General features: G+C 34.3%; 3 protein-coding genes across 4 annotated transcripts; 2 read left to right on the top strand and 1 right to left on the bottom strand.

Annotated features, from left to right (window-relative positions):
- The first annotated feature begins 6,813 nt into the window (after window positions 1-6,813).
- On the top strand, window positions 6,814-8,680 carry LOC117684231 (uncharacterized). Of its 2 annotated transcripts, XM_066066779.1 has the most exons (4): window positions 6,814-6,921; window positions 7,242-7,502; window positions 7,866-7,900; window positions 8,556-8,680. In XM_066066779.1, exons 1-3 carry the CDS (start codon window positions 6,856-6,858, stop codon window positions 7,869-7,871), a joined length of 333 nt encoding a protein of 110 aa, XP_065922851.1. In that variant the 5' UTR covers window positions 6,814-6,855; the 3' UTR covers window positions 7,872-7,900; window positions 8,556-8,680. The 2 variants fall into 2 exon arrangements, with proteins under 2 accessions (XP_065922851.1, XP_065922850.1); XM_066066778.1 differs by lacking the exons at window positions 7,866-7,900; window positions 8,556-8,680 and having other exon boundaries at window positions 7,242-7,621.
- On the top strand, window positions 7,970-10,553 carry LOC136269801 (probable cyclin-dependent serine/threonine-protein kinase DDB_G0292550). Its single transcript, XM_066065045.1, has 2 exons — window positions 7,970-7,981; window positions 8,556-10,553. Exons 1-2 carry the CDS (start codon window positions 7,970-7,972, stop codon window positions 10,275-10,277), a joined length of 1,734 nt encoding a protein of 577 aa, XP_065921117.1. The 3' UTR covers window positions 10,278-10,553.
- Window positions 10,554-13,945: 3,392 nt separating this feature from the next.
- On the bottom strand, window positions 13,946-15,854 carry LOC136269802 (complement C1q and tumor necrosis factor-related protein 9-like). The gene is made up of 4 exons (XM_066065046.1): window positions 15,219-15,854; window positions 14,430-14,612; window positions 14,277-14,305; window positions 13,946-14,017 (listed from the first exon to the last, which is right to left on the bottom strand). Exons 1-4 carry the CDS (start codon window positions 15,430-15,432, stop codon window positions 13,946-13,948), a joined length of 498 nt encoding a protein of 165 aa, XP_065921118.1. The 5' UTR covers window positions 15,433-15,854.
- Between the last annotated feature and the right edge of the window lie 644 nt (window positions 15,855-16,498).

Below are 16,498 nucleotides of genomic sequence, written 5' to 3' on the forward strand. Positions count from 1 at the left end.
ACACACTGAAAAAATATTGAAACTTGGTGTGAATAAAGGCATGATGTTATTATCTCATATATTATGTCCAGTAAAGTCAATATGTTAATTTTTTAAATTTTGAAATTATTTATGAAAATAAAAACATTTTTTTTTAAATATTTTTCAAACTTATGGATGAAATCTTTTTGAGAATTAAAGAAACATTTTTTGAAAACATAAAACGATACAGAATTTCATAATCTAAATCTACCGGCCAGCAAAGGTATCCAAGACAATATGATTTATATCCGTACAAAACATATTCTTACAGGGGCAGGCGTTCTATTAACTGTAAAGGTTGTTTTGTCATCACTGCAAAGTCCAACAGTATTGGAGAGGATACGGGATCAATGATCTTTCTGTCTTTTGACATACGGGTATTTTAATGTTGTCAATGAAATCTATCATTGTGACAAGTACATCCACTCGTCGCTCCTACTCAAACTTTAAAAAAGGATAAGCTATACTAGTAAATATGGGACATAACGGAAAAAATACAAACTTATTACAAATTATTATTCATTATCTTAGCCTGAAAGTGGAATCGGGAAACTCTCACCAAAACAATCAAAGACAACTTGCTTCCAATTTAGGACAACTCGCCTTCATTCAAAGTTGCTTAATACAGGGAATTAAGGTTTCTCCACCCTTGATGTTTTTATGGTTTAATCCATGAAATTGTTGTTTAAATTTGAAGATCAATATGTTAACAATCAAAACAAACTAAAATATTGATATGTTGCTTATATATTTTTCATGCTGTAGGAGCTAACACAGGTAAACTATCAGAGCAATTATAGCGACAACAACTCTCCAATTAAACATCACATACATTCCATACTTAATTCCAAAAAATAAAACCAAATCTTTCTAGAAATTAATCATTATCATTTTTTTTTATAACAATTTAAAGTCATGTGAACTTGCCAGTATGTATATAATAACAAAAAAAAAATAGATTTTGATTCATGTTTTCAACACTGAAAAAATACAGTACACCAAATCAAAATGTCTAACTTTTTAAATAATGGTTCAAACCCACTCAAAATTGGTACATTTGTAATTCATTATATATCCTATCTTAATTCAAAACGAAAATAGTATCATGCCAGGTAAAAAAATTTGAAAAATGGTGTCTATACATGGTTGCCATTATACAGTTTTGAGAGTTTTTCATTGAATTCAACGATTTCAACTATCTAAATTGTAGAACATAATTGCCATATCACTCCAAATAACTTCAATTGTGTTAACACACAACAAATAATCAAGAAATGTGGGAAAACCCGTGAATTATATAACACTATGATCTTATTTATTCATGTAGTACCCGTATGTACAGAGTCCGACAAAACTGTTTAGTTTCATTAAACACATTTAATAACACTATAATACATGTATGCACATGAATGTTTACAAACTGAAATACTCAACAACCTTCTGAATAACTTTTGCTGACTTTGCTATTCTTGCAGCTTTGGGATTTTCTGTCAATGGTTCTGTGAATACATTTCGAATACCATTTTCTGGGTCTCTAGTGTGGATTTGTCTCAAATGTGACAAACTGAGGCCATTTACAACCAACTTTCGAAGCATTAAAGCTGACAAAATTTGCATCTTAATAAAGGCTCTAAAGATTCCTTGCATATGTAATATGACAAATAAAACAATATTTTCACATAATGTTCTATCTGACAGACACAATTTTGAGTAATACAGCTTTTCTAATGATTTAACATCAGCCATAGCATTATGGGCCTCATATTCCTCTCCTAGTAGAATCTGCACTAATGTCTCTTGCTTGTAATTGGACAGGTTAACATCTTTCAAAGATTTTTTTGAAATCTTCAGAGTATCTAAAAACCCAGTTATATTACCACTAAATCTTTCAAGAAGATTGCTACTTCCTAAATGGTGGCGTAATATAAGCAAGTCAGAACTTTGAATATTATGTACAACTATAATTGGATGATTGAAAGAATCTAAAAAGTTCAGGAACGCAATGAGTGCTTCACATGGAGGAACTGCTGGAACTGCCTCTCCCTTGTAGCACAGATTGTTTCCATCAAAGGTTAAACATGTTGCTTCAGAGGCCTCCTTGCTGATGCAACGAGTTGGTAGGGCATATATTGAAAATTCTTTTTCCTTGCACTTTGAAGAATATCAGATGTTCTTCATGCAATAAGGAAAAAAACTAATAAGCTATTGCCTATTATTATTCACAATTATCTCTTTATATAAATCAAACTGAAAATGCAAATTTCACAAACCTAATCCTCCAGTTTCCAAATAAAAAAACACCAATGGATATGTGTGTAGGTGTTCTACAGGGGAATTTAGTTGAATGTCATTTAAATCAATATATTCTTCCGACCCCAGGCAAATGTTTGCCTGATATGTGTCTACTTTGAAAAAATAAAATAAATAAATTAGATTCTAATGTGCATATATACATCAAAGAGATTTTCAATCTTGCAACATACCAATAAAGAAACATGTACCTTCAAGAACAGACTGAGATGCATTCTTTGATTGCCTTTCAGCCTTTAGTTCCAGTCTCCTACGTTTGACATCCGGCTGCCCAACTCTTAGTCGTTTTCTTTCCATCTTCCTGTCTTTACGTCTCATGTGTCTAAAATGTAGGTACCCGGCGACACAGAACAACTCTTGTTAAGCTACCAATAAAAATGTTAAATACTTCAGCATATACATTGTTCTAACTTATTCTTCTAATTCAATTGAAGACATTTTTATCATGAATGTGGCAGCTATTATTAGGCACAATTTTGAATATTAAATAGATATATTGATAATGGAAACACTTCAATTTTATCAAAAAATACATGTATATTGTACAATTTAAACAATTGTTAGTTTATCAGCTATTAGTCATCAGTGAGTGTGGTTGCAGAAGAAAACGCTAATGTGTGCCAATACATAGGTTCTGGGTATATAGAGTTTGACTTTTGTAGATGCCATGAATTACTATAGGTGATTCTATAAGCAAGAAGTTACATTGTAATTTAGTAAAAGTTTATTCTCTTCACATTACTTTAAGTCTTTCGGTCGGTCACCATTACATTGTTTCAAATCGAATGAGAAAATCGGATTGAAAATCGAAGGAATTATCGCACAGCACCTAATGGGCATACCTTCAAAGTCAGACTTTGGTCCAAGATGGTTATAAATACGATTTCTTTATAAACAATGAGTTTTTTCCATGTTAAACAAAAATCTTCTCATGAATATAATTTTATCAATCATTTGTGAATGGGTTTTACCTACTGTCATTAACAATATCGTTGTTTATCAGTGCTGATTAATTAAGATTGATATGAATTTAAAAAATGGCATAAAAAGTATTTATAAATCCTCATGACATATATTTTTGGAAGAATTGTTCCAATGTAACTTCCTGGGATGTTTCTTATATGAACAGCGTACACATTTTTAACATATATTTGGTATACACGTACATTTCAATTACAGTATCCTTTAGAAATTTTTCTTTGAAATGGATTGATAAAGTGTGGTCTTATAATATATATATATATATATATATATATATATATATATATATATATATATATATATATATATATATATATATATATATATGAAACTATTTCAATATTTTTTTTAAATTTTTGTATTTGGCTAATTTTTGTAAGACTTCACTTAAAAGTGTGGTCTTATAATATATATATATATATATATATATATATATATATATATATATATATATATATATATATATATATATAGTATTTCAATATTTTTTTTAAATTTTTGTATTTGGTTAATTTTTGTAAGACTTCACTAAAAAGTGCCAATGTGCATCTCTGGAGAGGCTGTTTCACGTCTCATTCCGTCAAAGAACCATTGTTGGACACTATCAATGTAATGGTACTGAACCACCAACGATAAACTTAAGTTGATTGTTTCATATCGGATCCATAAAAAGGGAATTTAGAATAAACAAAAAGAACCCCATTTTGTTTAGTTTTCAACAGCGGAGGTTATTTTCTCAATTGTTAGGTTTTTGATGCAAGGAAAAATTGCAGTTTTAAAGTATCTTTGATCAGATAGGGCTTTTTAAAGAATCTGTTGCAAATAACAATTGAATTGACCTACAGGGGAGATGGATTTGACGGGATAAAATCACTTTTGAAAATTAAGATTTTTTTGTTATTTTATATCGTACATATTTCTAAATTTTTCAAATTTGCATTTTGAGCCTATCAGGCTATATTGCTCTTGCAATCTTATTACTAATCTTCAAAGTTGGCTAAAACAACATTTTCTCAGTAAAATGGTATATTTCTGCATGGTTTTTGGCCTAATTATCCTTCACGACCGGCCTGCCCCTAAAAAAATCTGAGATACTTTTTAGGTTTTGTTCAAAGGAATAAATTAAGATATGATATTTAGGGACAATTCGCCCCTTGAGTCGAATTTTGCCAAAAAAAAAAAATATCCAAAATTGATTTCTATCTTAATAATGGACTGTATTTAGATCAAGAATTTTAAATTCTAGATAGCTCAGTGGGTTAATCTGCTGGCTAGGTCACACAGGACGTTTTTTGTGCCCTGGTTCGAGTCCGTCTGTGGGCATACCTTTTCTTTTTTAAATTGACAGCTTTTATAAACACAATTTAATTTTTCATATAGAATTGTGTATTTTTCATATGTAACTTCGACCTTCTTCCTTAAATGTACATTTGCTTGTTGAATTAAAGATATCGATAAAAAAATATTTACTTAACTACATGTAAAAGCAATCAACCTGAACTATACTTTAACAGGACCTGTTTAATGTAAGCATGCTTTGTTTAAGGACAAGAATCATTCACTCTGTGTTACTCGAGATAGCTATATAGGTGCTATTTAGAGAAAACATTCATTTGCCTTTCCAAACCATTTTATGAAATAGTACAATAGGTAGAGAAGCATTGAGAAGTAGATGCACTTCGTTCTTTGCAAAGAACGTGTGCATTGGTGACATTTTATGCCAAAAATGCAGGATGTTTATAGAGCAAGTTACAGTTTTCCGTCCATTTGCCATGCCGGCATTTGGGTACGCCCCTTATTCAAAGGATGCAGCTGTTAACACGGAAAAGAGCAGGCACGTAGCATCATTTGGGGGGGGGGGGGGGGGGGGGGCTCATCGAAAAAATCTTTTAAAAAATGGAAATTCCAAAAATCATGGAAATCCTATCGCAAGGGGGAGGGGGACTGTTAGTCTACCTATAACTTCTTTTCCTGTCTTAATTTTGTTACACACTCCCAAAGCAGTTGGAAGCAAATACCATGATAATTCAATCTTTTATTGCTGCGAGAAAAATGGAGGGGCCATCCCCCCCTGCCCCCCCCCCCCCCCGTCCCCCGAATGCTACGTCCCTGAAGAGTTCATTTGAATGTACAGTTTAATGTACAGTGAATAATGATAGTGTTCAAGTAAAAAGTAAACTGAGTTTACTGTGTATGGCCTAAAATGAAGAAGAGGAACAAATATCGGTATGCTTTCTGTGATAACAGAAACCAATACCGGCCCTATAGGTCTCGTCTTTTGTTATAAACAAGTGTTCCTTACAACACTTTTTTCTGATTTCTTCAGAAACCAGTGTTCAGCAACATGCTTTGTTTGTGATTGTTATGCAGGGGGAGGGGTATGAAATGGAAAAGGCAGCTTCGTAGACCTGAACATCTTCTCTAACCAAGGGTGACGATCTTCCGTGTTTCTCTGTTTACTCGATTCACGGCGTTTCTCTATTCTCAGTTCCATGGTGGTTCTCTATTCACTCAATTCACGGCGTTTCTCTATTCTCAGTTCCATGGTGGTTCTCTATTCACTCAATTCACGGTGTTTATCTATTCCCTGGTAACCGGTGGTTCTCTATTCCCTGATCTGCGGTGTTAATCTATTCTCTGATCAACGGCGTTTCTCTATTCCCAGTTCCATGGTGGTTCTCTATTCACTCAATTCACGGTGTTTATCTATTCTCTGATCCACGGTGGTTCCCTGTTCACATCCATTCACGGTGTTTCTCTATTCCCTGATCCACGGTGGTTCCCTGTTCACATCCATTCACGGTGTTTCTCTATTCCCTGATCCACGGTGGTTCTCTATTCACTCCATCCAGGACGAGTCTGAGGGAGGTAAAGAGAGAGTATCAGTAGCAAGCTGCATGATGAATTTAATGGTACTAATTGTTTTCACAAAATTTGCGTATAAATAAGGTTAATCAGTCCAAAACTAGCGCACGTTTTTTTGCACATTAAATGCACATTTTCAATAGGTGACACTGTGGCTCCCAGGTCGTCCATCCGAAATTTTTCAGACCGGAAGCTACAGATCTGCAGCTAGCATTTAAGTCTTTTTTACCCTTTCCGCCGCCCATAGTAGCGACATGCATAAAAAAAACATAACCTGTGTTAGGGTGCAATTTTTTAATGCAGTGATCGCTATCTTCATAGTCTGCATAAATCATCAAAAATATCATTAAACAGTTCTTAATGGTTGATCTATAAAATGAGAAATCTTTAAAAGATAGCATGATAATATCAAATTCGCAATTTATGACTTCAATTCAAGTAATTTATCGAGAAAATATAAAGAGACATTCGGTCCAACGATAGACATTTGATCATCTACAGTCATGCTGAGGTTGACATGGACTCTGCTTTTCCTAGCGACGACAATTGCATATGGATTTGCTTGTACGGAGAGAGAGAGAGAGAGAGAGAGAGAGAGAGAGAGACGTTGATCAATGGATATTATAAATAGTTTATAACATAGATTGTTTGAATATTATTGGGATTTGTCATAAAATAATGACGCTTTTGTCATTTCAGCTGGAGGAACGTTTTCGACGCCAGCGTCGCCGAGCTGTCCTCAGGGTAATGTTGTCTTCAAACATTATACGCAAAACATAGCATGCTTTTTTCATGTAACGTTTTGATTTTGATATCTGCAATATGGCACATTAATCTTTATTATTTGATAGAGTTTTGATTTTTTTTAATCTTTTCAATTTGTTCATTATATGGTGTAATCTTTGTCCTTAGTAGAAAAAATAACCATTTTTTCCATTCCGAATCTTGAAACAGTTTAAGTATGGCCTTACCAAAAACCTGAATTACATCTCTTTATATAATTCTACTTGTATGAAATAAAAAAAATAATGGAGAAAGACAGCAAATGAATTCTTACTAATCAGGATGCAAGGGTAATCCTGGAAATCCAGGATTTCACGGACCTCCGGGAAACCCCGGCCAACAGGGAGAGAAGGGGGACAAAGGTGATCCGGGGAACAAAGGACAAAAAGGAGACCGAGGAGATCCTGGTTCAAGAGGTGTTTCCGGAGAAAGGGGAGACCAAGGGGAAACTGGACCACGTGGGTTTCCAGGAGTTATGGGACCACCTGGTAACCCAGGACAACCCGGATCATGTTCCAGCAGGAGCGATAACTTACCATCTGGTATTCTTTAGTGTTTTTTGATTTAAATTTGTGTATATTTAATTCCGATTTATTAGTATTAAAGATATAGAATGCTAAAAACTATTTGATATAATTTTTTTTAAGACACTTTGTACAGTTTTGAGGCAACTAGTGCATATGATCAAAGGTCCCCTCCATTTTTCCATTTCTTATATTCAACTTTTTTTATTAAAAATTAAATGTGTCAAAACAAACATGAATTTATGTTATTTTTACAGTTCTAATCCGCAAGAGGTTATCACATATGTTAATTTTAAATCACATTTGAATGTACGTATGTTTTGTCAATTTGCAATAAATAAACCGTATAGTGATAATAGTATTTTCAAACTTTCCTTTCAGTATTGAAGAATCTCTTCATTTTTCGAAAAATTCAGGTTTGTAAATATTTTATCAGTCTGTATTTTTCGGTTTCTCTCAAGGACTATATACGGTTTGAACCTAAAATGGCCCCTTATGTGAACATCGTCATTTTACTGTTATTCTTCGTTTCCTTAGTACAGATATGCATTTGACGTTTCTTCATAATTTTCATTTTGATTTAAGTGCCCACAATTTAAAAAATATGACATCATAAAGTTTACCTTTTCCCGCCATTTTCGCAATTTTAGCATAAACCGGCTCGTTTTCAAGCAGTTTTTTTTAAGAAAACATTGACCGATTGCTTGAACAACAAAAATATTTTCACTAAAGATGTATCTATCCAGTACTTATAAGTGATAAAAAGTTCGTTCTTGTTCAAAGCGTCGCTTTATATTTCCCATTCGAAAAAAAGGAAAATGTCAAATTTTCACTGATTTTGTTTAAATTATAAAAATAGCGTCACTTTTGATGTCATATATTGTCAGTGAGTGCAAGTAATTCAAATAAATAGGCCAAAAATATATTTTATATCTATTCTTCTGAAAATAACACAACAATTTAATGTACATGAAACACTTCAAAAAATTACGATTTATGGGGGCCCAATTTGATTAATATCATATATACGTTAGTTCTTTATTGCGCTGATTTGGATACATTTTATTTTAGTCATTAGAGTTAAAAGTTGAAAAACTGAAATGGTTACTACATGAAATAATTGGAAAAGGCAACAATGGCAATGGCAATGGTAATAATGGCAATGGTAACAACGGCAATGGCAATGGTAACAATGGCAATGGTAACAACGGCAATGGCAATGGTAACAATGGCAATGGCAACAACGGCAATGGCAGTGGTAACAACGGTAATGGCAATGGTAATAATGGCAATGGCAACAACGGCAATGGCAATGGTAACAACGGTAATGGCAATGGTAACAACGGCAATGGCAACAACGGCAATGGCAGTGGTAACAACGGTAATGGCAATGGTAATAATGGCAATGGCAACAACGGCAATGGCAATGGTAACAACGGTAATGGCAATGGTAACAACGGCAATGGCAATGGTAACAACGGCAATGGCAACAATGGCAATGGTAACAATGGCAATAGCAACAACGGCAATGGCAATGGTAACAATGGCAATGGTAACAACGGCAATGGCAATGGTAATGGCAATGGTAACAATGGCAATGGCAACAACGGCAATGGCAATGGCAACAACGGCAATGGCAATGGTAACAATGGCAATGGCAATGGTAACAATGGCAATGGCAACAACGGCAATGACAATGGCAACAACGGCAATGGCAATGGCAACAACGGCAATGGCAATGGTAACAATGGCAATGGTAACAATGGCAATGGCAACAACGGCAATGGCAATGGCAACAACGGCAATGGCAATGGTAACAACGGCAATGGCAATGGTAACAACGGCAATGGCAACAACGGCAACGGCAATGGCAATGGCGGCAATGGTAACAATGGCAATGGCAACAACGGCAATGGCAATGGTAACAATGGCAATGGCAACAACGGCAATGGCAATGGTAACAATGGCAATGGTAACAATGGCAATGGTAACAATGGCAATGGCAACAACGGGAATGGCAATGGTAATAACGGGAATGGCAACGGTAATGGCAATGGCAACAACGGGAATGGTAATAATGGCAATGGCAACAATGGAAACAATGGAAATGGAAACAACGGTAATGGCAATGGAAACAACGGTAATGGCAATGGAAACAATGGTAATAACGGCAATGGTAACAATGGCAACGGCAACAATGGTAATAACGGCAATGGCAATGGTAACAATGGCAATGGCAACAACGGCAATGGCAATGGTAACAACGGTAATGGCAATGGTAACAACGGCAATGGCAATGGTAACAACGGCAATGGCAACAACGGCAATGGCAATGGTAATAACGGTAATGGCAATGGTAATGGCAATGGTAACAATGGCAATGGCAACAATGGCAATGGTAACAACGGCAATGGCAATGGTAACAATGGCAATGGAAACAATGGTTATAACGGCAATGGTAACAATGGAAACAACGGTAACAACGGCAATGGCAATGGTAACAATGAAAATATTAACAACGGCAATGGCAATGGTAACAATGAAAATAGTAACAACGGCAATGGCAATGGTAACACCGGCAATGGTAACAACGGCAATGGCAACAATGGTAACAATGAAAATAGTAACAACGGCAATGGCAATGGTAACACCGGCAATGGTAACAACGGCAATGGCAACAATGGTAACAATGAAAAAAGTAACAACGGCAATGGCAATGGTAACACCGGCAATGGTAACAACGGCAATGGCAATGGTAACAACGGCAATGGCAATGGTAACAATGGTAACTGACAAGGGAGCCGAAAACCTTATAAAAGAAAAACAATTCTATAGTTTTGTTTTAAATGACAGTTTATGTTAACTTTAACTAACTCTGCTTGCAAACTTCATTTGTAATAATGCATTCAATGAAATTCAACGAAATTGTAAATTTTGTTATTATCATGTTTTATTCATTAAATAATTTTTATTTTATTCATTTGTGAAATACTTAATGTTTTGAATTTTTACTTCCCATTCATGTAAAATTATATTTTTGTTTCATTTAAACTGTTTCACTAATTTGAGTCTATATTGGCACAATAAAAAGAAACTTAAGAATTTGAAAAATAGTATATTTGATTATTTTGTGAGATAGATGTGATTTACGGTTGTCACCAATATTCGTTGAACACATTCGTTAATTTCAATGTTGAGTCGATGTACAAAATCAAATGTGCAGCGAAATATAATATTTACTGACGATTAATGACTCTTAATTAACATACCCTGAAAAATGTCAATTTTACTTAGACAACGAAAAATGAGATGTTCATCTGATAGCTAAAGGGGCATGGTCATGATTTTGGTCAAAAACTATTTTTCCGATTTAAATGTTTACAATGCTTTAGTAAGGCATTTTTAATAGGCGGCCAAAATTTGAGTGGCATTCGTTGAGTTGCATGTATAGGCGAGTTACAGAGCTTACAATTCAAAGCTTTTGTAGTTCCATACATTTATGAGGAATATTTTTTTTCTTTTGTCCGCATTTTGCATTTTCCCATATTCAATTTTAATAAAATTGATATCTATAATTAGGGAAATTTCTGTACTTTGTAAATTGGATTCTACTTTTAACGGGAACTCTTTTTTAAAGGGCATATAGGCCGACTTCCTGGGGTGCGTGCAGTCTGTTTACAAACAGCTTGAAAACACGAGGTTTTGGGTGTAGGCATGTTCGCAGCTAGAAAACTTGAGAAAATGCCGTATCGCATGCCCATTTTTTGATGTTAGATAATGAGTAAGGTATCATAGAACACTGCTATCTATTTTTTCTCACGAGAAAAATTTTTCGATATTTTTACAATTTTTTTTTACATAGACTTATATAGCGAAAACAATTACCGGTGTGATACCTTGAAGTGAAAATTCCAGTTTTATATATAATAAAAACAGAAAAATAAAATTTGACAAAAAAAACGAGACCATGCCCCTTTTAGACCAACGCCTCAGGTTTAAGCTTCGCTAGCCAAGGGTGAGGATCCACGGTGTTTCTATTAACTGTAGCTTCCAGTTTGCCACCCCCCCCCCCCGAATTTTTCAGACCTGGGGGTACAGACCTGCAGCTAAACAGAACTATGAAAATTTTGGTCTGCAATATGAAAACGACATACTTAAATCGAATAATTTACCTGAAGAGATACAGACTGCAATTTAACACCTAAAGAATAAATTCAGAGGTCAGGCATGGATGGAATCCTAAATGGGTTTTACAATTCTATGAGATTTTGTTTATCGCTAATTCTTGTACTGTGTTTTAATTTGGACATTTTTCAAAACGCTTGAACGAAATAAAATGCATCACTGCAGTTTAGATCAAGAGGCCAAAGACGATATCAAGCATTACAGAATGGCTGTTGCAAACTGTCATAAGAGGTCGATACAGAAGCAACACTGAGACAAATACCGTCACTCGATAAAGGTAAAAAATTCCTACTTAGTTTTTATTTATGGACAAAGGACACTGTATGTATGATAAAGAAGTGCGCATAAAATTGTTCGTAAATATAAACCATGAAATTTAATAAATTGCATATTTTCTTTATTGCATAATTATCCAAAATGAATATTTTCAATATAAAAAGTATGAAAGATGTAAATGGAGATTGTGGAAGTTCATACAAGTATACTTTATTTGAACACCATTTTCTTATCAAGTAAGTTAAGACTGGTGTTGAGGAATACTATAGCACTATACTCTGTTCCAAGATAAAATATCCCCTTTTCACATCTTGCTTAATTACTCGATATTTATAATACATCAGGATTTAAACGATGTTTATGGTGGCATATCTCTGCCCCTTGTATGCAAGTTATTTATCTATCGAATATGTCAACATGCAAAATAAGCATTTGACATGCAAGATAATTATGTCAACATGCAACATAACTATGTTGACATGGAAGAAATTTGTAATCAAATAAGAATTATAAAATTTTTTTAAAAATCTCAAATATCGCCAACATGTGGCATCTAAGATGCAAGATGCTACCTATTTATGTTAACATGCGAGATTAATATGTTGAATGGTAACTTATTAATGTCAACATGCATCTTAGTTATGTTCACATGCTACACTTATTTATGTGGACATGCAACTTAATTATGTTCACATGCAAGATAAATATGTTGAATTGCAACTCGGTTATGTCAGCATGCAACTTATTTATGTTAACATGCAATATATTTATGTCGACATGCAACCTAGTTATGTTGACTTGCAATTTATAAGTTGAATGTCAGCCTATTCATCTCGCATGTGAACTTAACTAACTAAAGTTGCATGTCAACATATTTATCTCGCATGTCAACATAACTTAGTTGCATGTTACCATGAATAAGTTGCATGTCGACATAAATAAGTAGCATCTTGGATGTCACATGTGGGCGATATTCGAGATATTTTGAGATTTTTTATAATTCTTATTTGATTGCAATTTTCTTGCATGTCAACGTAGTTATGTTGCATGTTGACATAATTATCTTGCATGTCAACATTTCTATCTTGCATGTCGACATATCAAATAAAAAATAACTTGTACACAAGGGCAGAGATATGCCACCATAAATATAATATCCTGCCGGTAACTTCTTTATTGCAGTTTTTAAAAATCGAATTATCATTTAATGTTTATGCAGTGTGTGCACTTTTAAGGCATGTACTGTATTTAAAAGATGAAATAGTTTAAAATTGAAGACCTGTTGTAATTCCTACAAAGATTTTCTTTTTTTACATAGATTATTAGACTTTCCTTTCAAAGTAATGAAAAAACCAGGGTTATAATATGAGTTATCAAAAGGACGAATGCCAAACCAAATATTTGTAATAAGAAACCAGGATAAGTGTTTGGTATTGTATGTGCATTCACTGGCTCATGCCCTTATCGACATGAGAGAAGTTAGAATAAGTGCACCGTGTTTCATTATGGATATAAACTTAAAGCTTTCAATTTTCCATATCAATGAACCTCTACAGTTGAAAAAATATCTTTATCGTGTCCTTTGATACAATATAACAAGTGTCCTTTGATACATATAACAAGGCCTTCATCTTTATTTTTTGCAAAATGTCTAGGCATTAAATGAAGTTTTTTTTTCTTCAAAACTTGTTATCATGTTTGATAACAGTACCGTACATATGTATCTATCATGTGAGAAGAAAACTCAAACGATAGTGTTCTATTCCCATTTTAATTAGTAATTTTAATTAGAACTTGGAAACAGTTAAAAGTTAAACTTCTGACTAAATTTCGTATAACTAATTCATCTGAATTTTCTTTATTGCGTCAAATCAAAATACATTTCACCAGCATTAAAGAAGTATTGGCAAGGATTACACTTGTAGAAATCTAGATCCTTCTATCAAAAGGAATGCATGCCAAGGATAAATTATACATTTTCCTCCATATTTGTTTTTATCTCAGAGTCTCTCTGAAACCGATAGAACATCATCATCATCATCATCTCCATCAAATCTCCAAGACTCCAATTTCTTAAATGATAATGCATATTCAAGAAAGTAACAAAAGTGAGTAAAATTTTATGTTTTTGTATCCGACATTTTGTTGTTGTCCGTTCCAATGCATCGGCATTTAATTATTTGTTTTCTGATCTGTTTTTCTGTCTCTTTTTTATTTATTTTTTTAAATTTTGTAAACACGTTTATTCTTTAAATTAAACTTGAAGCAAGGCGTCCATTTATATTCCACAACCAAGAAATCTTTACAGTACAACTAGTATGTAAAACATACCTTTAGTCTCTGGTGTAATATTCTCAACACTGAAAAATGAAAAAAATTAAGAAGTTGAATTTTAGCCTCCGCCCTAATTAATAATGTTACTATCTGTATAGTAAATGCGTAATTTTGAAAAAGAAAGGTTCATATAGATATTACAGTTCTTACCTTTGACTAAGCGTACTAACTGAAAATCACATGTTTTAGAACAACGCCCTGGAAACCCTGATTCTCCAACACGACCGGGGGTTCCCGGTGCTCCAGGGGGCCCTTCCCCACCCCTCTCCCCTCGTGGACCTCGCCGACCGTTCTCTCCTTTCTCGCCTGGAATACCCGGTTGACCTACACACTCTGTTAATTTGGAAAAAGTTCAAAATATGAAATTAAATACAATTATTTGTACAATTAATACTTTTATTATCTCTTATAAATAAACAACCGTTAGTATTAATCAACTTACTATTTTTCAAATATACGATGAAACTTTTGCAGTGACTGACACGGGCAAACAATGAATTTGTTTTGAAACATAAGAATAAATGATGGAGATATTTTGGTAGGCTTCAAAAAAACAGTTTCATTAAAGGTTGGATGTTTTTTAAATTTCATTTTAAACGGCATTTTTGTGGCACCTTTTAGTAAACTTTCTATCACGACGTTTAAGTATTTTCAACTAGAAATTATTTGATGAAAATGATATCACTACTGTCTGCCTGCGATCAAAAAAACTCAAGTTCATAACAAAAGTGATTTAGAATTTTTAAATAAGACTGTCCATAAATATAGCTAAATTGCATTTTTATTAATAAGATTGAAATGAAATTTATTCAACAATCATTCTGTCAATGTGATTTATATCTGTTTATAACTACTGAATAACTATTTTACTAATTACAATTGAGCTTCCATGTACATAGCTTTACATTATAGGCATGTACGAGTATGATAAAATCCTACCACACTCAGTGCACTCAATGGGACAAACTCCGTCTGAACCTGGCGTACCATCTTGTCCGGGTGACCCGGCCAGTCCTTGACTCCCTTGTTCCCCTTGACTCCCGGTATCCCCCTTTTCCCCCTTGTCCCCTTTATCTCCTTTCCCCCCGGGCTGACCAGGATTCCCTGTATCTCCTTTCTGTCCCTTGTCTCCGAGTTCCCCCTTCTCTCCCATACTTCTGGGTTGTCCTTTATCCCCCGGAACTCCTCTCGGACCTGGTTGTCCTGGTGGTCCCCGTACACCTCTGTCTCCCTTCTCCCCGGGCCCTCCTTTATCCCCAGGTGTCCCCGGGGTATCGGGGGTCCCCGGAATTCCCAGTGACCCTTTTGGCCCATCCGCTCCTTTTTCTCCGGGTTCACCTTTGCATCCTATTTAATTATAAATATTATATATAATGTACCATATGTAAGTGATTAAAATTGGGTTGATGGTAGTGATCCCACTTGGAAACTTTGTTCTCTCATTTAGAGAAATCAAGGCAACATTCAGTGGCGTCGGAAGCTAGTATACCTACTACGACTCCAATTTTCAATATCAACATTAAATAATTTAGTCTTTCTAAGGTATTATATTAAGGAATAATTTTGTTTGCTGCGAGAAAAAGTGGGGGGGGGGGGGGGCTGAAACCTCCCTGATGCTATGTTCCTAACGGATGGGTTTAACTTTGCAAAACACGTGGGGGGGGGGGGGCTTAGCCTATGACATTCAGCATCTGAATCAAAATGAGTGGTATTTTAGTTTTCTCAGATGCATTATGGATGATCAATTGTTCAGGTTAGGTAGGGCCAATGCACACCTGCTCTCAAATATACAGCACCATGAGTCATGATTTGTCATATACATTTGGTTTAGGTGAGACTTATATTAGTTCATTTTAGAGCGGAACTGCTCTAAAGAATTTAACCTGAGTTTTTTTGTATAGTCAAAATAAATCCACATATACACCTAAATAGATTTGAAATATATATGTGTATATATATACGTAAAATTTTTCATGTACACATACATACATGCAGTATTAAATCTTTTCAGGTATAACTGCATCCACGATATATCATCTCATTTAATCTTTTATACCTTTCATTCTTAATTCCGAGGACCAATCCTATTCTCTTATATAGGTGTTTTTTTGGTCCTTTGTTTTTTGTGGGGTTTCTTTTTTTTTTGCATTTTGGGGCCCATAAGTGGAATAAATACAATTTTGTATGAACCGATTGGTGAGATTCGGTCCACCAACATC

The sequence above is a fragment of the Magallana gigas genome, chromosome 7, assembly GCF_963853765.1.
Source record: "Magallana gigas chromosome 7, xbMagGiga1.1, whole genome shotgun sequence".
NCBI lineage: Eukaryota > Metazoa > Mollusca > Bivalvia > Ostreida > Ostreidae > Magallana > Magallana gigas.